This window comes from Strix uralensis, chromosome 4, assembly GCF_047716275.1.
Source record: "Strix uralensis isolate ZFMK-TIS-50842 chromosome 4, bStrUra1, whole genome shotgun sequence".
Lineage (NCBI taxonomy): Eukaryota > Metazoa > Chordata > Aves > Strigiformes > Strigidae > Strix > Strix uralensis.
The window spans coordinates 53705986-53733608 of record NC_133975.1 but is presented as its reverse complement, the minus strand read 5'-3'; the positions used below and the strand labels follow the sequence as shown (position 1 = coordinate 53733608).

The 27623-nt window shown below is 42.3% G+C and overlaps 1 protein-coding gene across 1 annotated transcript in view; it reads right to left on the bottom strand.

Moving 5' to 3' along the window:
- Window positions 1-9729: 9729 nt before the first annotated feature.
- LOC141942790 (melanopsin-like) overlaps window positions 9730-27623 on the bottom strand; it is a 38606-nt gene continuing 20712 nt past the window's right edge. The window contains exons 8-11 of the mRNA XM_074866760.1: window positions 22373-22547; window positions 20103-20189; window positions 17409-17558; window positions 9730-13179 (exon numbers count right to left, since the gene is read on the bottom strand). Coding sequence (XP_074722861.1) covers window positions 12790-13179; window positions 17409-17558; window positions 20103-20189; window positions 22373-22547 — 802 coding nt within the window. The 3' untranslated portion in view covers window positions 9730-12789. The remainder of the gene's footprint in view (window positions 13180-17408; window positions 17559-20102; window positions 20190-22372; window positions 22548-27623) is intronic.

Genomic DNA, 27623 nt, shown 5'->3' with positions numbered 1-27623 from the left:
AGGGACTCAGTGGAACGTAGCCAGGGGTTCAGGCATGATACAACACCCCTAAATCCATCATGAGGAATTTTAAAAATAACTGAAATACCTTTGTTGTGGAATGGAAGAGACTAAGCCCAAGGTCTTGCCTGCCTGCCCCAGGCAGCCTTTCCAGACAACCAGGTGATGCACAGGGGGGTGCATTTTGGGTCATAGCAGCAGGATGTATTGGATACAGAAGCTGAAGTTATCACCAGAAAGGTTTTTTTAATAGAATCATCACAGAATTGTTGAATGGTTTGGGTTGGAAGGGACCTTAAAGATCATCTAGTTCCAACCCCCCTGCCATGGGCAGGGACACCTTCCACTAGACCAGGTTGCTCAAAGCCCCGTCCAACCTGGCCTTGAACACTTCCAGGGAAAGGGGCATCCACAACCTCTGTGGGCAACCTGTCCCAGTGTCTCAGCATCCTCACAGTAGAGAATTTCTTCCTTATACCTACCCTCTTTCAGTTTAAAACCATTACTCCTCGTTCTATCACTATGCTCTCTGATAAAGAGTCCCTCCCCATCTTTCCTGTAGGCCCCCTTGAGGTACTGGAAGGCTGCTATAAGGTCTCCCTGCAGCCTTCTCTTCTCCAGGCTGAACAACCCCAACCCTCTCAGCCTGTCCTCATAAGGGAAGTGCTCCAGCCCCCTGATCATCTTCATGGCTCTCTTCTGGACCTGCTGCAACAGGTCCGTATCCTTCTTATGTTGAGCCCCCCAGAGCTGAATGCAGTACTCCTCACTCCTGTAATCTCCTAATGAGAGCAGAGGGGAGAATCACCTCCCATGACCTGCTAGTCACTCTACTTTTGATGCAGCCCAGGATATGGTTGTCTTTCTGGGCTGAAAACACACATTGACAGGTCATGTTGAGTTTCTCATCAACCAACAACCCCAAGTTCTTCTCCTCAGGGCTGCTCTCAATCCATTCTCTGCCTAGCCTATATTTGTGCTTGGGATTGCCCTGACTCAGGTACATTTTCTGTGTAAAACACTTTCCCTCGGTAGGGGTGGCAGCAGTGGAGCAGAGGCAATAACCACAGCATTTGCCAGTCTGCTCAAAAGCAAGTCCTCTTCCCTGGCAGTTAATGACCCTCTTTCGCTCACCCCATGATTTTGTTTGTGGGACTACAACAGATCTGGTGATACCAATATAGCCACCGCAGCAGCACCAAGCTGTAAGCATTAGCCACAAAGAACAGTGTATGGAGAAGAGCTGGTCATTAAATAGGCTATTACTTCATGTAATGAATTCCAGGAAAATGCGTTGTATTTTGATTACGGGCATTCAGAGCAGGAACTGCTAGTACAGCACTTAAGATAAGGAAGAGGCCAGATAGACTTAAATAGCAAATCTTAGTATGACTTCTTATGTAATTATCTGCCCCCCATCACTATGAGGTCTGCATGTCTCAGGCAGCTAAAAATAGAGCAACCTCCCCTGCCTTTCTCTCTGTCCAGCCTGTGGGTGGAAAGACTTGACTCACTCGCTTATGTTTGGGTGAGCCCTGCAAGTCCTGTGGGCAAAAGGAAACAAGGGTCACACACGCTGAAGCAATACTGGTCTCTCTCTAAGCTGCAGCAGACAGACAAGAGAGAAAAAATAGTCACCCAAGCTTTTAGTTGACCTGAGTGGACCAGAGGCTGCCCCTGGAACGTGTGGCTTCTCCATGCCTTCCTGCCAAGGCACCCCATGCTCCCAGCCGCACTGGGCTGCAGAAAACCAGCCAGGGCTTACAGCCACTTAACTTTTGTTTTTTGGGGGTTTGCTGCACCAAAAATAAACCAAGGCTTTTCCTTGTCTACCTGTCTGGTGAGCCTAAGGAAGGCAATGCCTGCCTGCAGCAGTGGATCTGGCAGGGCACACCACGCTGGCGGAGGCAGGATAGGTGCTGGCGATGGCAGTACAGGGACATTTAGGCAGATGTGCTGCATGTCCTCATCCTTATGCCACCCTCAGCTGTTTCCTTTCAAAGACAATATATGCACAATATTGATTTTCTATCGGGACATCCCATACAGCACGCTCACAGGATGCTCAGACTTTCACTGTCATTACTGATGTTTTATAACATTGAGACTAGAAAGTTCAGTTACTATGCAAAAAAGAAAACATCCTGTAGGCTGGAATAGAAGCATAGGCAACACTTTTTCCAAATTGGTTATTAAAAAATTTATATTCTTTGGGAGAGAAGGCTTGGAAAACCTGACCTTAGAAACACCATTTTTATAGTAATTTCTGGTTACTGCCATGAGGCATGCCAGATTAAGGAGTGAAGATAATATTAATTCAATGCCTGGTATTTAGTCACATGTCCTAGAGTGGGTCCCAGGCATACATTTTGGTGACAACTTCAGCTGTGCATTTGAATCCATCATTGAAATTCACTGTATTATACAGGTAGAAATACTAAGTGGCAAAATTTGGATTCCATTTGAGATTCAACATCATGGTTGTTGCATTGTTTGGATCTAGGGGTTTGTCTTGTATTTTTGATGTAATACCTACAGCCTGAAACCCAAGTATTTTAGTGATTTTGACCATGTGCTGCAGTCAGGGAGGGTCTAGCATCTGGGCTTGGGCTGGGGGGAGAGGAGGAGACTGCCACAACTCTACTACCATCTGGGCACATGCTTACACTTCATCCCAGCCTCTGCTAATATTAAATGAGGATAATTACATTTTCCTCCTTCTCAGAAGAGATTATGTCCTTATGAGGACAGCCTGTTGATAAGTTATTCTGCAAAGTGCTTGCCAACTGCTTAAATAGACTGTAAATATTTTGCAGATACTCTTTAACTGCAAGAACATCACATTTCTGCTCCAAGTTTTTCAGCCTTTTTCCTAGCTTCCCAATGATGCTGTCAGAAAAGCAGGCGGAGGGCAGGGGCACACCGGAGTGGGAGAGGAGGGGGCAAGGGTCTAGACCAGGGCATGCAGGAGCAAGGACAAGGACAAATGACCCAGGACCTCCTCCCGGGATGAGCAACCAAAGCAGCTTTGCAGTTTGACCATGGTGTCCAGTGGCTTCACTGCGCTGCTGTACCAATGGGATGGAGCTCCTGGGTTCAGGTGGACAGAGCGGGACCCCTCAGCTGGGAGAAGAAACCTTCAGTGGAGATGATGCGGCCTCAGTGGGGCTCCAGGGAAGGTGCCCCCAGGCAGCGATCATCCGCTGTCTCACACCCAATGAGAAATGGAAGGCATCAAATGCAGTTACCAGGCCTTGACTCAAAACAAGCAAAGGGAGCCTCTGTTTCATTTAGATCACAATTAAACTGCAGAGCCCATGGAATGTTTTGGTAGTTAGGCTTTCACATGAGTCCCAGAAGCGATTCCATAAATCCATGGAAGAAAAAGAGATCTGCAAAAGCTTATTAAATACGATTTCTGGCGTAAAACTGCTGAAGGCTGGGAGAGCATAGCAGGAAAGTATTGGTAGCTGTTTTGCTTCTCTTCCTAGACACTTTTTGCTGGTCATTGTTGGAGACAGGATATTAAGTCAACTGGACCCTTGGTCTGAGTCTCATGATTTTGTTTTTTCATTTTTCTGTGCAAAAAATTGTGTTTCTGTCTATTCAGACTGGAGAGCAAAGCTTGAAAAGGAGGTCAAGACTCATAAAAATTCACTGTGGTAGTCCTCTGTTTTTTACAGTGTCATGATTATTTTAGAGTCTGGCTTGTTTGAGTGTTTTGCAGTCACCCATCCTGAGCCTCACTGTGTCTGCTGGAGTCCAGGCCTGGGCTTCAGGAGCACAATGGAGGAAACTACTACCTGCCCTTTACCTTGACATGTCCATTGATTCCCATCTACAGACTGATTTTCTCCCTTTTTTCCTTTGGGTTATTGAAACTGCTGATTTCTCTGTAGTCTGTGGTATCAGAGTTTTCAGTATTTTAACGCTGATGATGTTCCAGCAGTGCACAACAGCCTTTTCTGAAACAGAGGCATGTGAAGAGAGATTCAAAGCAGCAGGCTTTGTGGAGTGGTTAAAACCACCCTCCAAATTTTCCATTTTCAGCCCTTCTCTTACACAAGTTTGGAAACAGCACTTCAGTCAAAATGGAAACATGCCACAGGAGTTTCTCCTCTGGAAATCTTAGTTGCTAATCCTTGTTGGACAGGAAGACCTTCACCCAAAAGCAAATGTCTCGGTGCATCAGCAGCACCAGAGTATGGCAGGACAACCCAACCATGAAGGACATCTGCCAGGCACCTTCAGCAGTGCTCAGAAGCTGTTCCAGGAAAAATCATCATGCGGGGAAAATGAATCCAGACCAGCACAAAAACAAAGGCTTTCTGAGGAAGCATCCTATGCCAGCAGGGATGCATGCCAAGGCATCCACGAGAAAAAAAGAAGACAGAAAAAAACAACCAGTCACTCCCAAAATAGGCAAGATAGTGGAACCATGGAAAACCACAGAAGACTTCTTTTCACTTGCCCATTTCCCTTGGCCTCTCAGACCAGCACATCTGGTAGACTAAAAGCTGGGAGGATAAGGCGTGTAGCGGAGAGCCCTAGGGGCCTGTCAGGGGTTCGGCACTTGCTGCTGGACTCTCTGATGCTGTAAAACAAGATCTTAAGCTATACTGAGATTATAAACGCAATTTGGGGCCAGGAGGAGAAGCCAAACAAGTTCAACTCCCAGCCCCAGAAAAGCATGTGGATATTAGGCAGTGCAATGGCAAGGAGGGAAATGCAGGCTCGGCCCTTCCAGACAGCTGAAGCTCAAGTTATTTCCACATTGCAAAATACCTTAGGAGAAAGGCAATTTTTCCACTAAAGTTTGCAAAAAGGATGACAGAGATCCTATCGGTTGCTTGGCAAATTTTCCCCTCAGCAAATCGGAAGCAGTTGTTTGCTTGATGGCTGTACATCATCAGGAAATTTGCTGCATTTCTTCAGTGAGAATCCTGCCTTGTGCACTCTCCTGACAGTCACCCATGCACTGAGACTCAAAACAACCTCAGCCTATTGAAAACCATCAACAAATTAATCATATCAAGACATTTTTATCTGCAGGTATTTGCACTTTTAAAAAAATTATTATCCTACTGAAGCAATTGGTGTCTGAGACTGGCCACTGACGGCTGCCACTGAGGCTACAGCTGGCTGAATGGCACCACTTGTACAAGGCTTGACCTCAGTATAAAGCAGTATAAGAAGTTTTGTGTCCCCACAATGCACATACCCTAGGCTCAAAAAAACCCCTCCAACACTTAAAACCCCATGTAATTTTCAGAATACATTAATTACAGACAGTTTATGCTAATTTTTTCCTGTGCCAAAATTGACACTTCACTTGTACAGCCTGTTTTCCTCCCCAGACACATGTGAAGATAGCAGCCATATCCCCCTCAGTCTTTTTCTGCTGGGTTTAACAAGGTAAATGAAGTTCAGTCTTGTAAGAGAAACTTTTCATTCCCCTTTCCTCCACATGCTGCTGCCCAGATGGTCGAGTCTGGTGACAGCAACCCAAGTGTGACAAAGCAGCTGGTGGTTCTGAGTTCATTTATGTTGGGTTGTCTGTAGATGGGGTTAGACAAAATGATCTGGGTGTATTAATTGGTTGGATAAAGCTTTTTACATCTTTTATGAAAATAGAGTTGGCCATTTTGCTGCACTCCTGGTGGCTCAACAATTTTTTTTTTTCACAGAATCAGAATCATCTAGGTTGGAAAAGACCTTGAAGATCATCTAGTCCAACCATTGACCTAACACTGACCATTCTCAACTACACCATATCCCTTAGCGCTATGTCAACCCGACTCTTAAACACCTCCAGGGATGGGGACTCCACCACTGCCCTGGGCAGCCCATTCCAACACCTAACAACCCGTTCTGTAAAGAAATACTTCCTAATATCCAGTCTAAACATTCTCTGGCGCAATTTGAGGCCATTACCTCTTGTCCTATCGCTTGTTACTTGGTTAAAGAGACTCATCCCCAGCTCTCTGCAACCTCCTCTCAGGTAGTTGTAGAGGGCGATGAGGTCTCCCCTCAGCCTCCTCTTCTCCAGACTAAACAGCCCCAGTTCCCTCAGCCGCTCCTCGTACCACATGTGCTCCAGACCCTTCACCAGCTTTGTTGCCCTTCTTTGGACATGCTCGAGTAATTCAATGTCCTTTTTGTAGTGAGGGGCCCAAAACTGAACACAGTCATCGAGGTGCGGCCTCACCAGTGCCGAGTACAGGGGTAAGATCACTTCCCTGTCCCTGCTGGCCACGCTATTTCTAATGCAAGCCAGGATACCATTGGCCTTCTTGGCCACCTGGGCACACTGCTGGCTCGTGTTCAGCTGGCTGTCAATCAACACCCCCAGGTCCCTCTCTGACTGGCAGCTCTCCAGCCACTCCTCCCCAAGCCTGTAGTGCTGCTGGGGGTTGTTGTGGTCGAATTGCAGCACCTGGCATTTGGCCTTATTGAAACTCCTACAGTTGGCCTTAGCCCATTGCTCCAGCCTGTCCAGATCTCTCTGCAGAGCCTCCTTACCCTCGAGCCAATCAATACTCCCACCCAACTTGGTGTCATCTGCAAACTTACTGAGGGTGCACTCGATCCCCTCGTCTAGATCATCAATAAAGATGTTAAACAGGAGTGGCCCCAAAACTGAGCCCTGGGGGACACCACTCATGACCGGCCACCAACTGGATTTAACTCCGTTCACCACAACTCTTTGGGCCCGGCCCTCCAGCCAGTTTTTTACCCAGCAAAGCGTGTGCCCATCCAAGCCACGAGCAGCCAGTTTTGCTAGGAGAATGCTGTGGGAAACGGTGTCAAAGGCCTTACTAAAGTCAAGGTAGACAACATCCACAGCCTTTCCCTCATCCAATAAGCAGGTCGCCCTGTCATAGAAGGAGATCAGGTTTGTCAAGCAGGACCTGCTTTTCATAAACCCATGCTGCCTGGGCCTGATCATCTGGGTGTCCCGCATGTGCTGTGTGATGGTACTCAGGATGAGCTGCTCCATCAGCTTCCCAGGCACCGAAGTCAAGCTGACAGGCCTGTAATTTCCCGGATCATCCTTCTGACCCTTCTTATAGATGGCCGTCACATTGGCCAGTTTCCAATCTGTCGGGACCTCCCCGCTCAGCCAGGACTGCTGGTAAATGATGGAAAGCAGCTTGGCGAGCACCCCAGCCAGCTCCTTCAGCACCCTCGGGTGTATCCCATCCGGTCCCATAGACTTGTGCGTGTCTATGTGATGCAGCAGGTCACTGACTGTCTTCTCCTGGATTGTGAGGGTGGGTCATTCTACCAGTCCTCTTCTAGCTGAGGAGGCTGGATTCCCTCAGTACAACTAGTCTTGTTATTAAAGACTGAGGCAAAGAAGGCATTAAGCACCTCAGCCTTTTCCTCATTACTTGTTGCCATGTTCCCTCCTGCGTCTGGCAGGGGATGGAGGCTTTCCCTGGTCTTTCTTTTTTTCCACTATAAGCTGCTGTTTTCATTTGTTTTACATTTACCAAACTTGAATGTGTTCACATTTTCCACACTTGTAGTCTGCTCTGGGCTGGATTTTTTTTTCTCCATCTCAGGAAATAAAGATCATTTGTTTCCATGGATGGTGGAAAATTAGTTGTTAACATTAAATACATCCATCTGTTCCTCTGAAGAGCTTTACCACCTGCTTACAGTGGAAAGGAACCTGAAATTTGGCAAGGAGAAAATCTAGGGAGGCATCTTCTGCTGTCCCCATGAAAATCTACCTACACTTAATTCCCTATAAATTTCTAGAAAATAACATTTTCACATGACCCACTAGCACATGTCTGACTGTCCCATGGGGATCAGACCTGCTCCTCGGCACAGAGGGAAAGGGATAGGGTGCCTCACCCTAAGGACTATGCACTATTAGTAAAGGCAGCAGCCCATCTCCTCACGTGTGACTGCCTATGTCTTTGGCTTATTCAGTCCAGCACAAGGTCCTGAAGATGACAAGGGTCTTCTGAGGCTTTGCTTTAAGGTGAAGAACACATCTGACCTTTTAAATAAAAATGTCTACATGATACATAACCACAAATAAAGAGTAAAAATGTTTCAGAATAAAAATGTCAATGTATTGTATAAGACTCTATCCCCTACAGAAATTTTCTCTTTGGAAATTTTACCATGAAGAATTGGGACCAGGATTGTTGGCATGCAGATATATTCCCACACTGGCACAGGGAGAATTAATAATGGTGGATTTATACCTGACTTTGACATTTTGCAGTTAACTTTTCATGTCCTGCTACCACCTGTAGCACTAACAAGAACAAGCGGAGTACAGACATGAGTGCAACCCAGACACATCATAAAGCAAGTAAAATATATGAACAGACATCCAAATTCTTAGTAAGCCATAGTGTGTGTTAATACACAGGTAAAGGTGACAGGCACAACAAAGGCATCCCAGCATGAAACTCTCAACTTAGTTAAATACTTGTCCATTCAAGGTGTGCAGACAGAACATTGATATATAGACTGAGGCTATGGATGAGGTGCAAAGCAAGAAATAATCATCAGCTTGTGTTGAGATGAGCCAGGAGGGACAGCTGCATCTCAGCTGCTTCCACCTTGTCCAAGTTCATCCTACAGTTATCTGGTACAGGCACTTGCTGAACCAAAGCACTATGGCCACTTTTGATCTACTACCATGTGAGAAAGGAGTCCACACTTAAAACACTGCAAAATACACACCTAAGTTTCCAGCTCCCCACTACCTTGCATGGCTTTCATCTATATGTGAAAGAACCAGACAGAAAATAGCAAGGATAACCTACACAGGGAATCAGTAAAGAGCTGCTGTAAAAAAAGAGGGGGGGGGGAAGAGCAAGGAAATTGAAAAAGAGTGTACTTGCCTCTCAGTATTTTCCAGTCTTGCACATCACAACATAAACATTTTCCAGACAGCGGAGTGGAAGAGTTTTCTTGTTTGGGGGTGTCTCCTGAAAGGAGTGAAATAGATGGATGTCTGGGAACTGAATGAGCTTTCTGGAAGAAAGTGGTATTAGGTCCTACTTCATACCAGCCCAAGGCAGCAAGATTCATTAAGATCCAAGCAAGTAATTTTTTTCTTATTATTTGAAACCTTTATCTAATCATTGATTTAACTATAAAAAATAAATTCATTGTCCATTGATAAAGAAAATGTTTACAGTTGTGGTCTGAATTTTCTGTTACTCATGAAAACTGGAACATATCCTATAACTGCTATACAAAGATTTAGCAGAAATAAATGATTGCTGGTTAACTGTCATTCAGATTTAGGACAAAGATCAAAGACTGCTGTCACAGTTCTAATGTATTCACTTTAGTTAATTTTTTTCAATTTTGTTCACCTGATTCCTGACGTCCCAGTTGAAGTCACTGTATTTCGAAAGTTGCTGAGCAACTTCATATTTTACCAAGTCAGTGAGGTCTAATTTTAGATTCTGTGCACTGAAGTACGCAAGTGCTTAGTTGCACGTGAGCAGTCTAAATGACTTGAAAGGAGCTGCTCATGTAAATAAAGTTATGTACCTTAGTATTCACTGGATCAGAGCACAGGTTTCAAAAGCTTTGACCCAACTTTTTTGTTCCTCCTCCTGGCTCCTGAAATTAATGATTAAATAAGAAAAACAAACAATGGATAGTTTAGTGTAACTCCTAAGAATTTTTTATTCCATTTGAGTGAACTAATACATTCATCTTGAAATGGGAAGCAACAGTCAATATTGTACATTTTTATGTGCTATCTATTCTAATGTGGTAACAGAGAAGTTTGCAAAATTCTTCTGCATTGTGGTAGTCAATTTAAGACTCACTCTGTGACTGATGTTTCTGCAAAAATCTCACAATGAAAGTAATAAGTCTATCTGATATTTCATACAACTTCATGTTTTATCTCCCTACTGCTATCTCATTTGGCATTCTAGCCCACATCAGTTGAAGTAAACAGTAATCTTGACATTAGCTTTAGAAGCAATGGTACTAATACTATATAGCATTAACAGTATAAAAGTGAAACACTTCTTTGCACATACCTCAAGTCCACTAGCTTTCTGAGACACTTTATAAGTACCAGCACATATGCAAGAGATCACTGGAAAGCATCTTGTAGGCTAACAAGGAGAATGCAAAACTTTGTCTGGATACAGAGGAATTTGTTGACTGTTACTTTAGGTCTTACTTTCTTCATTCTGTCAGAAACTGCGGCAATATCCTGCCTACAGTCTTACTATCAACATCTGAGTGCAAAATCTGCTCCAGGGCATGTTTTTCTATCTTGGAACACCAAATACATTTTCTTATTGTTATTTAGAGTAATTACAACAGTAAAAGTCAGGTATAAGGCTTGGAAGCCTTATAAGAACACTTGCTTCCCAACATCTGGCTTGAGAAGAAAGGAGATACAGCAGCTGAGCATATTAAATGCAAGAAGAGGTAGGGTCAGTTGATATAGGAAAAAAAAAACAGATCAGAGATGACAGGTTCAGCAATAAAATGAAAAGAATCGGAGATGGCAGGGCAGTATGTTTAGCCTAGGATTAAGCATCCCCCATTTTCCATAAACGTTGTATTTAATTAACATTTGATTGTTCATTGTGGCTAAAACCATGCACTGGATGAAAGCCTGGCACTGAGGGTCTGCAGGCGAGCACATCTCTGTCCCAGTCCACAGCAGCTGCCCCACACTGCCTGCTCACTACACAGGTCTTCAAATGGAGGAATTGCCTTTGGAAATGCTGAGCTGGTTGTAGATGACCTTGGCATGATTCCTAGCCCCGGCAAAAAACCTAGCAGGTGGTGGGCACAGCCTTTAGCAGCCCAGCTGTGGGTACTGCAGCATGGTGCTGCCCCAGCTGAGCCCTGGCCCCCGGCACCACACAACAGGGCTGTACACAGACAACCACACGCTTGATGTGGCTCCACCACCCTCTTCCCCTCTTCTCTATGAGGTAAGGAGGTATGTTGGCCTCATTTTTGATGAGGGTGTCTAGACAGCAGAGTACCTCAAATAATAGCAGCATTACGAGTGCCAGCATTGCACTAGGCAGCCTGTCTCAGCAGTCACCTCTGTAACCCACCAGTGTTTTTTTTTCCTAAAAAGAGCACAGCCTATACCAAAATCAAGTGTTTCAGTCGTCTCTAAGGTCTGCTGTGCTGACACTCTGCAAAGCCTCAGATCTGCGAGTTTGGGGACATTCCTCTCTCTCTTGTGCTGCTTTGGGTTTTAGTTTGTTCTTCAGCGGTGTTCCTGTCTAGCTAGTTGCAAACAAGATTTGTGTTATCTTCCTTTGTAATAAAGAAACAATTTTAAAAAATACTTCTATGCTTTCCATCTTTCCATCTGCTTTTTGCATCAGGAAGAGAGAAATTACTCCTCAAAACCAGCCAGTGCATACACAAAACTTGGAAATGCTCTCAGTGATGACTGCACAATCTAGGGTACAGTCAAGGGAATAAACTGAGACTATGAACATAAACTCTCACTCTCTTGTTAGATGTTTGAATGCTACCAGACTCACTGGACCAAATGTTTGCACTGTTATATCCAGAGAAATGCCTGCTTTCTACTAAGATATACTGATACTATGTGGAGAACCACATAGTTCAACTTGTCTACATTTTAAAGTCAGAGACTGAAAGGGAGGATGTGGAGGACATGTTATAAAAAGGGAAAATGAATAATGAAAGGAAGAATGCAGTTAGGAATAAAATGCTAGGAGGGTCTTGTGAGCCTGAGCCATAATGTGAAGCACAGATAAAATAAGCACAATCAGTAACCACAGATGTGACTGCAGATCCTGTAGCAAACACCACAGTATTGTGGAGTTTTCTCTCCGAGATGATGTTTTACCCACTCTGAAGAACCCCTGTAAGTGACCTGTAGGAGAAGACATCCCCTGGGCCCTTTTAGAGGAGGAAAGGAGAAGAATCTCCTCTGAAGAAACAAGTGAAATATAGCAGCCAGCTTTGTTTTTATCAATGACTTGTCAAGCCAGCTGTGAACGTTCACCCTTTTAATCACAGACTCATTAGGATCCATACGTATTTAATCAAGGCTGTAACTCTGAAGGTGCTCTAAATGCTTCTACAGGTAGTAGTGTATGTTTTAGCACATGGCACTATGCATTTTGACATTCAGGTGATCATGCTAATGCTAAGGTAAAATCCAGACTTCTAGCACTAAACTTTAAAAGCAAGCAGTCACTTCCCAGTTACACCATCAGTTTGTTTATTTACATTTAGCAAGCTGCCTATTTAAAAAACAAAGCAAAACAAAACCAATGCTGAAAAATAATTTGATTAAACGATAGTTCAGATTATCTAGCCATCTGTGTTACTGCTGGGGCTGGTGGAAGCCATGGTCTCGTGGCACTTCCCATCACCATCCAGAGGAGAGCTACCAAAACAGAAATGTTGTTTCATGAGCAGGTAGCAGAAACATTCAGCAGCTGCCCCTGCTCTTGCTCAGTCATTTTATCTTCTGCTGGCACCTCCATCTGTGGTTACAATTCAGGGTCCAATAAAGCAGGCGGACAACTTGACTGTTGCCACTCGATCATGCTGCCAGATCTTCCACTGCTCATTTCCTGCAGCACAATCTGAAAGAAAGCCTGTTTCCATGCCTGAGCTGGTCTGGACAAAGATAAATCTGAAGGCTGCCTAGTGACTACTGTATAAACATACAAAAAGTCTGATGATCTAACCTACAAGGCTTTGGATATTTGGTATAATAAAGTGGAGAAGATGCCAAGAAAATAACTACCGGAAATTTTTCTTTTGACAAACTTATGACAGAAATTTCTCAACAGCTTCAAGGAACTCTGTGGATGAGCTAAGCCCTTCCAAGTCCAGCAGATTTCCCTTTTTGTTATGAAAGTGGGATAATTCATTCTCCTCCTCTTCAAGTTCCTCTTGAAATAGGTTGGTCTCTGAGGTAGGAATGATGATGATGCGAGGGACCATATTGCTAACAATAGAGCCCAGGATTCCATTAACTTGACTTTCTAGAGTTGCCATCTGTGAAGTATCTGAGTCTCCTCCTTTACTGACACTGCTGCTATTTAAACCAACAGGCAGAGAAGCTGCTTTTGGGGAGCTGGTCACACGTGTTGCAGGGGGACTGTGTAGGGCTGACTGCACAAGCACCTTCTCCAGACAGCTGGAGGAGAGTGAAACCTGGAGCAGAGACATAAGCTTTAGTGTTGTCATACAGCATATGACTATGGAAACCAGTATTTGAGATAGTCACTACAACTAGTCGCTATTTGACCCACCAGTCATGTTTTCTAAACAGTTGAATCATTGACTACAAAGGGAAAATCATGATGTGTTAACATCTACAGCTTGGAAAGCAGGATGTCAAATGAAGCAAAAGAAGACATGCTCAAATATCAGCAGAGACCAAAAAGAAAAAAAGAAGCAAAGAAAAGCTCATTCTTATATCTGACCTACTTTATGTTTAAAAAAAGATTTCTCCATTTTTAACACATCTCAAGGTACTGGATAATTGTACTTCTGTCTCTCTTATGGAAGAGATCTCAGGTGAGACTCTAGAACATTGTATTCTTTATTTGCCTAAAGTTTCATCATCCTTGTGACTATCTCTATTATGGTGTCCCCAGATGGCTCCTGGTACTGCCTCAGGGCAGTTGGTGGCTTTGCATTCATAGGTTAGACAGTACTTCCATCAACAAAGAAGGGAAAAACAGTGACTGTAATTTTGTTCTTCTAATCATTTCCCATCTGCCTATTTTGAGAGAACTCTAATTTCTAACTTAGCTCTGATGGCAACTCCCCTGTGACCTTTCCATAACTCTTCATGCACAGTATGCAAATCCAGAGTAAACTAAGTAAGCTTTGAAAGCGTTAGTTAATATTTAAATACACTGGCAACAGAAGGCATGAGTGATCAATTTTGGCTTGCTTTAGAAAAAGACAGTTACGGTATCACTGTGCCAGATACAGAGAGAAGTTAGAAGTCCCTCCTTCCTCGGTGAAAATCAACATTTAAAGTAAAATGCAGTTTTAAGTTCATTACTATGTGAATTCTCTTGAAACCTAATGGAATTCAGAGTACGACTAAGCTTTACTCAAATTGCTATAAAGCCTCTTTCAGAGTTATAGTTCTATTTATTTCTCTTAATATGACTGCAAAAATATTAATTAGCTACACTGAGTATCTTCATAGCTTGAGCTTCCCGTAATAGTTTTGTAAAATTTTATCTCTATTGCAGATATTCCTGTTCTAGTCATCATTAATTCAACTTTAGTCTTCTTGAAGCACTCAGGCGTGTAATTCCCATGGATTTATAGGGGTTTGGTGCTGAAGCTGAAATAACTTTTAAAAATGTTAGATCCATTTCCAGCATGATTACAGCCCAACAGGGGCTGTAATCTTGCCTCCCCTCTGTCTCCACCTAGTCCATGGCCTGTGATACTGCCTTTATACTGACAAACTAAATGGTTCCTTAAACCAAAAAGGGAAGGTGGGGCTTTTTTGGGTTTTGGTTTTTATTTTTTAAGATTTAGGGGTCATCATCTCAGTCTTAGAAAGTAGTTTGGCAGAGTATGTTATTACATAGCATAAGTCTAGTCTGATTTTACAGACAAAAAACCAAACTCATTTGTTTTTCACCCAAATTTTGTTATTTAAAAAAAATAATTTAGAAGTTTTAGTGTCTCTTTCTCCCCCTCTGTCAGTCTGGGTTTAAAATTAGATACTGGCAGATACTGAAGCATTGTGTAATTCTACTCCAACAAGCAGGAATTGTTCACCAATCCCTATCAATAACAATTTCTCCAGCTGTTGTACCTATTCAAGTGGATGGAAGCACAAGGTATTAAAAAAAGGTTTAAATCGGCCTGACAGAGAAGAAAAGTCGGTTCTTCCACATCAAAGATAACAATAGAATGAAAAAAACCAAACCCAAACCCATTCTTCCCTGCATCAAGTGTTTTCACTGCAGCAGAAGGATGGGTTTCTTCTGGATATGGCTTAGGCAGGACACCACTTGCAAGGTTTTTTTAATAGTTTTCAACCTGATAATTCGCTTGACACAAAACCTGGATGGACAGAGAACACTTGGTAACTCTCCTTTGAAATCAAGTATCCAAACCTAGCTTATCCTCATAATACATTTTAATACTGCATTTTAATGCTTCCAAAAAGGCCTCTTCACTGCCATGCCAGGTTTCCAGGTGTCAGTCTACATCAAGTCTGTTACCATCCTAACTGACTGCAGTAAGTCATGGGGCTGGATCAGAGCTTTGTGGCAACCCAGAAAACAGTCACGTGTGTTTTTATGCTCTGGGATACACCAAGCCCAGGACAGTGATCGGCTTTTTTTTTTTTCTCACTTGAGGGATGCCTTTTCTTTTTTGACAACCCATCTGCAACTGTGCATTAAGTAGTCTTGATCTCAGTCAGTGAAAAGAATTCAGAGGTACATAATTTTTTCAGATGTTGTTGAGATGGTCATCTTAAAGAAAACAAAGGAAGTGTAAGATTCTTTTCCTAAAAAAAATTATATTTTGTTAAATCAATAAGTTAGGTGACTCTGCACCAAATTCACACTTGTATTTCCATAACTGAGCATTTTTGGAAGTGTTGTAATTGGAATTAAGTCATAAACAATCCAGTAATGCCATTAAAACCTTAAAATAAATATCTAAAAATGCAGTGGGGTTTCTTTAAGGTTATTTGGGTTTTTTTTTTAAGGATAAATGGGTGGCCTCATAGTGAAATGCTCTGAGATTGACAAATAAATATTTATTCTGATAGAATTAATACTGATGCGTTGCATTTAGCTAACACACAAAGAACCTTCACAACACACAGGAATCTTTGCTGAAAATATTAAGCAAAGCAAATGAGGCTTTGAACATTCAATGTGAATAAACTCCACACACCTCACTGAACACCACTGAAAGCCTCAGCATGAAGGTACTCTGTTTAAAGGTTATTTATCAAAATAATCTAACAGATGTCTTTCAAAGTATAGTGTCTGAGCCTTCTTGTCGCTAAATTTCAGAATACAGGAATATTTATTTAATTACTGAACACTTTTATGCAGACCACTTCAGATTTATTTTCCTTCTCCTTCCCTGTGAGACCTAAAGCTGGTGGTTCTCCAGAACCTGGAGACAATGTCTTGTCTTTACCACTTGCCTACATCCTTGGACACACTGGGCTACTCATGGAGGGCAGCGGAGATGGGTAGTAGATTTGAGCCCATGTTGCCTGACACCCCACTGGAAGCCATTGTTTTTCCATCAGTATTATTCACAATAGTTACAGGAAATGACCAAGGTTTCTCAGGACTTGATCTTAAGGAGACACATGAAAGAAGACAGGGCAGACGCATGCAGGAACTGGGTCATCGGATGGTTGGAAATTTCCAGAACAGCTCCTGCTTTAAACTGCACTGTCTCTAGACAATTACCCTCAGAGCTGGAAGGGAGCACAAGGGACGGAAGCAGATGCTGTAGCTGCCCAAGGTGTGGGTGTTTGCTTACACGCACTAGAGGAAGCCCCTGAAAGGGTGCCTCCATCAAAAAGTGGGTGTTACTCAATCCAGGCACAGACAGTGGATTGTAAGCTTATGTCTGTCTTGTCTTGAAAATGCAGCACTGATATATGTTTGACATTGTGTCACCCATACAAATACTTGTTTTGAAAATGGTGGTACAATTCTGGCAGAAGTTGACTCACATGTGACCTACTGCTCCCATCCTCAGCAGTTCCTCAGGGAATGGGGTGCTCCTGAACAGCATGACACCAAACCTTAGCGGTTTGGGCAATGAGCATGATGCATCCACAGAAGATGTGCTGAGTACTCACTGTCTCCTCTTTCAGTGAGGGAAGGGTGGCAGCTGCCAGACTCTCCCACCCTTAGGGAGAAATGGGAGTTTCTTTCTCGTCTTCCCCCTCAACAAAAATAAAACATTTTAATGTACACTGAAAAGAAGAAAAAGGGTGGCTTCTATCCTGTCAAACTCTGTTTTGCAGCCCTGACTCTGTAACAAAATGAGACTGCCACAACGTAGACACAAGGGTCAGGATGTGAGGAACCAGAGCTGGGGTAGATAAACAGGCAAAGAAGTCAACTTCTTACATTTGATGCTACTGACTGTGCTTTAATGCAACTTTAGAGATATAAGCTGATGCTGCCTTTCAAAAAACAGGCAACATATCAGTGAAAAAAGTTAATAAGGCATTATTGGAATTCTCATTAGTCACAAAAAAGACATAAGAGCAAGAATGAAGAGGACATCGGAATCAGTATAAAGCAAGCTGACAGATGAAACAGATGGGTATAAAGGCTGAATTATTATTCCAGAGTTGATGCACTGTAGCAAGATTAACACTGAAATGGAGAGTCCCCAGCAGAGACTTTTTTCCTTACCTTTTCTGCAGTTGCTGCATTGCAGCTCCAAGGCTTTGGGAGTAGGTCTCTCTTCTCCTGTCTCATATTTGTTGAGAAAGAATGACTTCGGCGAGGCTGCAGTTTCTTATGAGCTGGCTCTACAGGGTCAAGCTCTACATCACTCCAGGTCTAATCACAAATGATGAAGGATTTCAGACAGTTACATCTCTTCTCAAATTCTAGAAGTTCTCAAACTCTAGCAGAAACCGTGCACACTTACAGAAAACTAAAGCTGTTCTAACACAGGTCTCACACTCAAAACGTCCCTAAAGAGAGGCTTGAATTTTAATTTGTCACTTACCCTGGACTATTTTTCTGAACCAAAAAAAATTTGAAATAATGTAAAATTATTTAATCTCTTTTCACCAGGATGTTTTTCACCCTTTTTTATCTCATTGTTTGTGCTAATGTTTATAGCTGCATAGCACCTAAGGTCTAAAGATAGGAGCAAATATCACAGAATCACAGAATGGTTTCGGTTGGAAGGGACCTGAAAGATCATCTAGTTCCAACCCCCCTGCCATGGGCAGGGACACCTTCCACTAGACCAGGTTGCTCAAAGCCCCGTCCAACCTGGCCTTGAACACTTCCAGGGAGGGGGCAGCCACAACCTCTCTGGGCAACCTGTACCAGTGTCTCAGCATCCTCACAGTGAAGGATTTCTTCCTTACATCTAATGTAAGTCTACCCTCTTTCAGTTTAAAGCCATTACCCCTTGTCCTATCCCTACACACCCTTCTAAAAAGTCCCTCTCTAGTTTTTTTGTAGGCCCCCTTTAAGTACTGGGAGGTTGCTATAAGATCTCCCCAGTGCCTTCTCTTCTCCAGGCTGAACCACCCCAACTCTCTCAGCCTGTCCTCATAAGGGAAGTGCTCCAGCCCCCTGATCATCTTCCTGGCCCTCCTCTGGACTCACACCAATAGATCCATGTGCTTCTTATGTTGGGGGCCCCAGAGCTGAATGCAGTACTGCTGGTGGGGTCTTACAAGAGTGGAGTAGAGAATGAGAATCATCTCCCATGACCTGCTAGTCACACTTCTTTTGATGCAGCCCAGGATATGGTTGGATTTCTGTGCTGCGTGTGCACATTGCTGGCTCACATTCAGTTTTTATCCACCAACACCCCCAAGTCCTTCTCCACAGGGCTGCTCTCAATCCACTCATCACCCAGCCTGTATTTGTGCTTGGGATTGCCTCGACCCATGTGCAGGACCTTGCACTTGGCCTTGTTGAACTTCATGAGGTTTGCACGGGCCTGCCTGTCAAGGTCCCTCTGGATGGCATCCCTTCCCTTCACCATGTTGACCACAACATATAGTCTTGTTTCTGTTTAATATGGCTTATGACATTCTGTGTGACCATCAGTTGGTACAAAAGTGTGGACATGGACAGGTCCAAAACTACATTTGTATACATTCTAGCTGGATACCCCAGATACCCAGGGCTTCTCAAGCCCCATGAGCTTACTTCTTCTCTGAACTGTCATTAGTGAATGGGAGGCAATGGGTGGGCTCTGCACTAATTTTCTAAGAGCATGCCAGTAATGGAGCACAACTGTGACATTGCAACCATGCCGTTCCATTTACAGGCTTGGACAGAGGCCATCCATCATCCCTAACTTTGTGGTGACTTTTTGATTGAGTATCAATGATGAGATCATTCTACTATTTTCCACACCATCTTTTAGAGACAGATAGATAGATAAGTAGGTAGATAGACAGCTAGGGCTCCACATAAGTGGGAAACTAGTGCATAATTCCACTGAATCACCTTGCTCACACATCTATGTATTGCCACCTGTTTATTTCTCCTCCCTTGTAGAATCAAACTGTAAATACAACTTTATATGACTCATGAATGTCTTGGCTCCCTACACTAACATGTACACAACACACAGAGGAAAGTGTTGGTAGCAACAGCTGTGTCTTTTACAGTATTGCTGATATCATTCCTGCCCATCAATAGTTTATTGGAACATTCCAAAATTTCACTCAGTCCTACTGTCAGGCGAGAGTCATTGAGCTTAGCTTTTATTTCAGCAGCTGCTCTTTCAGCTAAAATCTGTACAGCTGCACTGAGCTGTCAGTTACCCCAAGGACAATTACTTTTGGCTGCATCAACTCAGCACAACACAGTGCTGCACATCGCTAACAGCAGGTATTTTATTTGAGAGTCCTAAGCCAAAGTTGTGCCAAAAGCTGGAGACTCTTATCCACATTATCCTCTCTCTTTAAACAGCAACTGCAACCAAACACATGCAATAACCTGCTAACCCCAATGAACCAAAACCAAGTGAAGAACAGAAAGCTTCTTGGATCAGGATGGGTGATCCAGCTGAAATTACCTCATTTGATGTCAAACAAAAGATTAATAGGGAGAGAATTTAGGAATAAACTTTAAGTCAAGGAAAATTAAAAGGGGCAAAAAAAGGTTGGAAATAAATAAATTAGGAGCCTCCCTGTTTTAAACTATGTCAACACATTTCCATGTTGCTTACACGTGCTATCTACAATGAGTGAATGAAGCACAAGCATAAACAGACAAGTAATCCCCATGGTCTCAAGAGTGATACAGATATGTGTGGCTGCTCTGTTTGCTCAAGCTGTTAAGCAATCCCAAACAAAATATACTTTTTTTAAAATGATAAAATATTGGTATGTTGTATATACTAACCTCATATTGCAAGGATAATCTGGGTATTTTACAGTTTATGAAATCATCACAGTTGATACTCTCATGCATCATTGTGCAATCAGTGGTCTGTGAATGGAATTAAATCAGCGGGATAGATTATCTCATTTTCATTTACACTGCAACAGAATTTTTTATGCATTTATTTATATCTTCAAGAGCCAAGACAAATGCTAAATTTCATACCCCATACCAAGTGAGTCACTCTTTTTTCCCTTTCTCATTAAGGTGTTTTGCCCTAATATAGCAGCAACCAGATAAAAATGAAAGTGGTCCCCATGCCCTAAAGACTATGAGAGCCTACGCAAGGAAATTTGGGGATCCTCATGCTGTGGTGTGGCACAGTAGTGTCACACTCCACAGACATTTCAAACTCACTTGGGCTCAAATCTGAACATGCTAAAAAAGGCTTTGCCCAGGCTGAGAGAGACCTCTCACTCTTCTATTTATTGTTTTAATTTAAAAGAAATTTTATGGTACACATACTTTATGAAACACTAGAAAAAGCTTGTCATTTCTAGACCAAGTCTCTCTTCAGAAGTAGCTTGTCGTTGCATGGTATTTAAACACCTTCTAATTTTGAATGACAAAATTCTCCCTGTTTAAGAGATTTAATGGTCTTTAATTATCATTATTATTGCCTGTCTGTAATACAATAACCTATAGGCTGTTTAGTGATAGCCAGGAGTGCTGCTGGGATATGTGATACACAGTCACAAAGTGGAAGAGGATCCTTGTTCCCATACAATTCACAACTTCACAAGCTGTATGGCTGAGGCTACCCATTCAAGTGCAATTAGTCATTTTAACTGGAAGTCTACCTGATGCAGCTGTCTGGTTAACGTGCAAGAGTCGCAGCAGCATGGAGTGCAAAATAACCTGTCTTTTGTAATGGAATAGATTTTGTTTCATTAGGGCTTAGGCAGTAAGCGTTCCCCTCAGGTACTTAAAGTGGTTCTTTTGTTCTTTTGATTTCACAGCCAGAAGGCCTGAATTTCTTGTCAACACCCTGGATACAGTGCTAGCATTGGCTGGGACTGCCTGGTTTCCCAGTGAACAGTGCATTTTCTGCACAGGTGTGTTTGTTTTACTGTCTGTCTGCCATGAAAGAGTTCATAAATCTCCCTGGTGCTGTTACCCAAAAGGAGCAAGTTCCATTCTCCAGCAGAAAATTCAGCACAAAATTATCTTGTTTGAGAATGGTGCACTGTTCATGCTGATTTTCCTGGTGGTCCATTTCCAAATCGAGGACCCCAGTCTTCCCAAAAATACTCAACATAGTTACAATCTCACTGAAATGCAGCTCCACAGCCTGACTCTCAGCAACAGCACCCTGAAAGCAGCAGCCTGCAGGCTACAGCATGCAAATAACTGAGCCCCATCCTTGCTCAGCCCCCTGCCACCTGGCTCAAGGGGAGAGCCAAGAGTTTGCAACGCAGCCTGTAACAGTGATTCAGACCTTCGTGAAAAGTTACTGACTGCAGCCATTGCTCTGAGAGGTTTCTTATGCCCAAGCTGAGTGTGGAGCAGCTCAGGTCCCTGGGAGGGCCAGCCCCAGCTCAGAACCTGCTATGGCTGCCATGCTTCCCCAGAAGCTGCCTTCCCAGCATCTCTGTGGGCAAGGCTGCCTTCTTGTAACTTGGAGAGGCAGGCGAGGTCAGGCTGAGAGGGACTGTGAAGAATCCCAGGGGTTCATTTTATTTCTAGCTCCCTCAAGTCACCAGCCTTACTGAAACTTGAGGTATGCTGCTTACAAAACACCACTCCTCAGCATTAAAATCCAGGGAAACAAATCAAAAAGTTTCTTGTCCTACAGAAAATAGACTTCCTTTAAAATAATAAGACAGCTTTTGGATAGGTTAGAAAACTTTGGATGGAAGACTGTTTTCCTGTCCTCCAGCCTGCTCAGATACTGAATTATAGGAACTGGTTGGTGACATGGGGAGTGCCTGACAATGGTTCTTTTTAATTCACATTAAAGACTTAACCTGAACATCTATGATTCTAGTAAGTATTTGAACCATGCAGATGTGCTGGCCTGGATGCTTCTTCTGATCAGAAATCATCATGCATGAACTCCCAGAAAGGCTTTGCAGAAATGACCTCACATGACCCCCAGAATTTAGCTAGGCCCCCCCGCCCCCGCTTTTTTCCATTCTCTGATTTTGAAATCGTATTTATAGAGTAGCTTATTTTGGGAGTCAGAGAAACATTATACTCACTTTCCTCCACAGAAACAAGAAAAGACTTACAGCTTCTCCGGTGGAAACTGATGAAACACAAGTGCTCTTGGTCCTGCCAGCAAGAGACTGATGGCTGGAGAGAGAGGTCCTGAATGATGACTCATTTATGGAGCCTCTCAAGAGGTCATTCTTCGATAGTCGTATCAGGAACCTCAAGCAGGGAACAGCATTGTGGATGGTTTTTCTGAAGGAAAACAGAAGAAAAAAAACCTACAAACGGCACATTGATAACATGGCTTTGAAAATCTTGTGGTGAAAGTACTGTCTCTTTCCATAACTTCCACACAGCTTCTGTTTTGATTGAGGAGGTCTTAAAGACTACCTGGAAACAGCATGGTATATCTAGTGAAAACTACTCAAGAGGCTGGAAGGAAAATAGTAGGTGGCTTCTGGGCCTCCAGTCAAAACACGTATGGAAAAACTTCATGGATAAGTAGTAAGAATTGGAAATATCTTGAAGAGCATGATTACTTCTTATTTAATTAAAAGGTTAACCCAGAAAACTTTCAGGTTAGCTGGTACAAAGATCTTCACTGTGCAAAGACACAGGACAAGTGGAAAAAAGGAAGGGAGAGAGGGTCAGAAGAATCAGATACTGTTATCTATTTGTATCACAACAGCTCCCATAAACTCCTATTGGGAATTAACACTCCATAAAAGCACAGAGGAGAAGGATGATCTAGGCTCCAAAGAACTTAAAACCTGCCTTATTCATTAAATAATAATCTCAGTCATGGTTGTATGAGTCTATTCCTTCTGGTCCCAGCCCTGGTCCCTCATGGAGCACAAAAGTTCAAGAGCCTCCCATATGCAATGCCAGCTGGCCTTGCCCCTTGCTGCCACCGAGGACTGGCAGGGCGATGCTAGCCAGAGTGCTGCATTTGCTATAACACCTCCCCAGTGGCTCCCAATCCATTATTTCAGTCCATCAGATGAAGTTAATACTGGCACAAAAGTAAATGATCAAGTAAAGAAGCGTATGGAAATGGTGTATGCAAAACAACTGATGCACGGGACTTATGGATCAGTGGAAGATGTAAGTGTATTGACTTTACACTGAGATGCAAGTCAAGTGGATGTATTTTGTAAAATCTTTGCTTCTATAGTTACCAGGTTATTGATTAACTAGTGCTTTTTAAATCATCATTTCTATTCTCAGAAAAGATCACACACATTAAAGTATCAGAGACCTGATTCTGGGATGACAAGATGAGATCACTAGTTTGTCAATCCAAAAAACCCCCCCAAAACCAAACAACATTTGGCATCATCACCACTCTCAGTATATCAGACTTCTGCGTGTCTTTGCTCTTTAACTTCAAAGGCAACTGAACAAGCAGCTCCGTGCCCACAGTGGCGACAAGGACTGAAGAAAGCTTTCTGCCCGCACCATCATTACTGATTCTGCCAAGATGCCCGTCGGTGAGATTGCAGAGCCCCACCGAGCTGCTTGGGGGTGCAGGAGGCTGCCACCGTGGTGCTGGATAAAACAAAGAGCTAATGTTGTGCAGAAGATAAAAAGTTTTGGAGTCAGCAAGGGTTTACAGGACATGAGAAAATGCCAAGCCCCCACAAGTTCATTTTCATGTTGAAGACTTCAGGCTGGTGCTGAAAAAGAAGCTGCCAGCTTTCTTCCCCAGCTGAGAAGCTGAACCACTTCCCTCAGACACAGACATAACTTTTGATGTCTACCACAACTATCTGGAGCTGTAAACTATTCAATAACTTCAAGTTGGTGTAAAACATACCATCCTGTTTATTAAGTGGAAGTTCATGCAGAGACCTCCTCATGCTGGGGGTTCAGGTAATGTATGTCTGATGGTGAATTTTCAAGGACAACATAAGAACATTTTTGATGTCTTGAGGGACCAGAGTTTCAATTTTACTAATATTTGGGAGGACTGTTGGGCGACATTTTGTGGGCTGGGATGAAAAGTACAGATTTTGAAGGGAGTTTTAATACTGTACATGTGAAATACAGAATAGGTATAAACTGAGGTGCTTATTAAATGGTATTTTTATAAACCCCTGAAATGAAAGAGTCACCCAGAGTCAAATATGTAGTAAGTACAAACAAATTTTTGAGAAAATAATGCAAATCAAAATAATTCATGATTATTCAGTTATTTACGATGGAGCAGTTTTGAAGAAATTACTTTTGTGTAAGCGTGCTTCACTTGGGAGCAAGTTGGAAACATGGAGATGAAGAATTTCTCTGTTTGCTATGAAGGAATGATTACAAAACCTAAAACTTTCAAAATCTAAGGAAATTTCTACAATAACTCTAGCACAGCCAAGTGACATTCTCTCACATACAGGTTGTTAAAGGAATGGAAAATTTCTTTCCCCACAAACCAGCATTTCATGAATTAAAACTTTGTATACATTTAATTTCTTACTCCCATTTGTTACTTCCAGTGATACGTATCAGGGACAGAAGTGTTTTTCTCCTTTATACTGCTGGTGTGTGGGTGGGCAGGGGGATATATGACAATTAACTTCTCAGACCAGTTCTTAAAAGCCAAGTGCTAGCACAAAGGTCACTATTCATTTTCAGTTACATTCATTGTAATGTACTTTTTTCATTGCTATAGGTAGGGACATCCCACAAAAAGACTTGTTTGATTTGTTGGTGTTAAGATGTAGTGACAGCAATTCCCTGTGCAAAAAAACATTTTACTTTGGTAGTGGTGCATCACTGGTTTGAGCCATATCTGAACTCTTTAGATCCTGATTTCTAGATGCCTCTTTCTAGAAAGATTTGGAAAATAACTTAGATTTAACTCAGGTCAGTAGTTCCAATACAAAATGGCAATTTATCCCCTGCCCAAATCCTTAACTCTTGGACCTGAACAGACTGGCCCATTTACCCCTCTTTGGATAAGTGACTTTCAAGGCATAAGGTGAATTATTAGGAGATTTGGAAATTATCCAGAAACCCTGATCTTTACATACATATTCATTATTTACTGTTCAAGCAAAATTCGTCCTACCAACATATTTTCACCAGCTGACTTGTTGGTGTACTGTAGCTGCTTTTTCAGTTCTAAAACTGCATGCTTGATTCATAACGAGGGACCCATCATTACTTCTTTTCCTGACTGGATGATTCCCAAGTCTATGAAGTGTTTTCACAACAACTCCATAAAGACTTCTCTTGTTGATATGTCTAGAAATACAAATTGGTAAGCAGGGAAAAATTAAAACAAAACACTTCTTAAGAGAGTGTCTGAAATCCTGTTGTGGACTCCAGCCTTTTTCTTAATACAGTCTTAGAAAAGCTGATGCTGGTAGGAAAAAAGACTAATTGAAGCAGTTCACTATATAGTATCTGCTTTGAAAACACTCACTTGACCTTGCAAAAATAGTATAAGGAATTACCACTGAACACAATAGTTTTGGATCAGAAAAAAATACCAGGTCAAAATGTGTCAGCCAGCCATGCAAAAAACCTCATTCAGCTTCTCGCAAACTATCAGAGATTAGTCATTCTCCTATTCTAAAGTGCTCTGCAACCTTCAAAAAACAAGATGGACTCAGGTTTTTGGAGATGCAAACCAGTGTTAATTATGATAGCTGACATCTACAAACAAAACATATGTTTTCACCATTTCTGGGTGTATTTCCACCAGCCTTCTGAGAAACTTTTAACTGTTCTTACAACCACACTCCCATTCATCAGACATTCAAAACAATGAGCTCAATTTGCAGCTCCCAAATCCTAGTTTTCAGGTAATATAATTTAGCAGGTTTTCCACTTCTCGGGTGAGACAAACCTCATACCAACGACTAACCCTGCCATCTAGTGGCATTTATACATTTATCACTATGGCATCCCCGTGTTTTGTCCAAACTTTTGATGCAGCATCCCTTTGTGGTAGGTACGCTTTGAAAGACTTGCAGAAAAATCTAGAGATATGCTGAATACCAGTTCTGTTACAAGCATTTCTTCTTTTGTATAATAAAGTATTTTTCACTGCCAGTGTTTCAAAAACACATTACACAGAGCTACAGGAGGAAATTGCAAGCTCTGAGCTGTACCTTCTGTGTGACGTATAGCTCTCCTGACTACACTGCAGTGAGATGTAAAGGTGGAAAACAAATATTTAGGAGGCCACCTAATGCTGGAGGTAGGGCTCAGAACAGCAGAGTTGTATCCCTTTCCTTATGTTAAGCAAACAAACAAAAAACTCAAAAACAAAACCCCAAAAAACTATTTTTGTTGGATTTTTGGAAACCAAGTATTTCAGAAGTTTTAACAGAAGTGACTGACTTTGCCAGTACTTGAACATGTTTCTCAGCTGAAGCTGGGAGGACATTTCTAAATAAAATGTTGACTTCAAAAAATAAGTTTTAGCTTGCATGGTCTCTGGGAAGTGCAGGGTAAGTTTGTCCTTGTTTGAAACCGTTCAGCAGCACACCATGCCAGCTTGCTCTATTGCAAAAGTACTTCGTAACTCCTTTTAGGACCATGCGACTAAAGACACAAAGATTTTTGATGTGTCCATACTACGCATACCTCCAGGTCCTAGCTAGCTGCAAGAGCAGTTGACCTTTCTGAAATGCAAGGTGATTCCTTCTCATGCTTTCCCTAAATGTTGGGGAAGGCTGAGCTGGTCTCTGCAGACCAACTGGGATACTCTAGAGAAGTTATTGAGGGAGATTATAATGAACTTTCTTTTGCAAAGGGAAAAATTTCTGGTTCTTTGGAGGAGTGTCTTTTATGGCATATTAAATTATCATTCTATTCACCTAATCTTGTAGGTTTCCTATCAGAATGACAGTATGGAAGTATATTTTTTTTACAGTGCATTGTTACCTTCCTAATAATCTACTCTGTGGGAACAAGTTGTCTTTATACTCTCTATCCCTTAGCTTTCTGCAGTCAGAGGGCCTGGATGAAAAGCAGAACCTTTCAACTCAGAAACTCATTCACTGGCTGTGAGAGGCTTAAGAAGGAAATAAAAGGGCAAGAAAAGTTCTCTAACCATGCAGCTTATTGAGAATGAACAATGTTTGAGTATTGTGCTGCGTTGGCACAGTGTTCTGTTTTAAAATATACAGTAATTGATATTTGTAATAATAAGTAGAATTAAAGTCTAGTATAATTTGCTTATGAAGGCATAGGTTCAGAAATATTTCATATCTGCAGAAAAATTGAAGTATTTCAGAGAAGTAATCAACATGTCATTTTGCCCATTGAATCCCATTAGTGTGCTGTAAAACTTTTTTTTAAATCGAAGCTAATATTTTTGAAAAA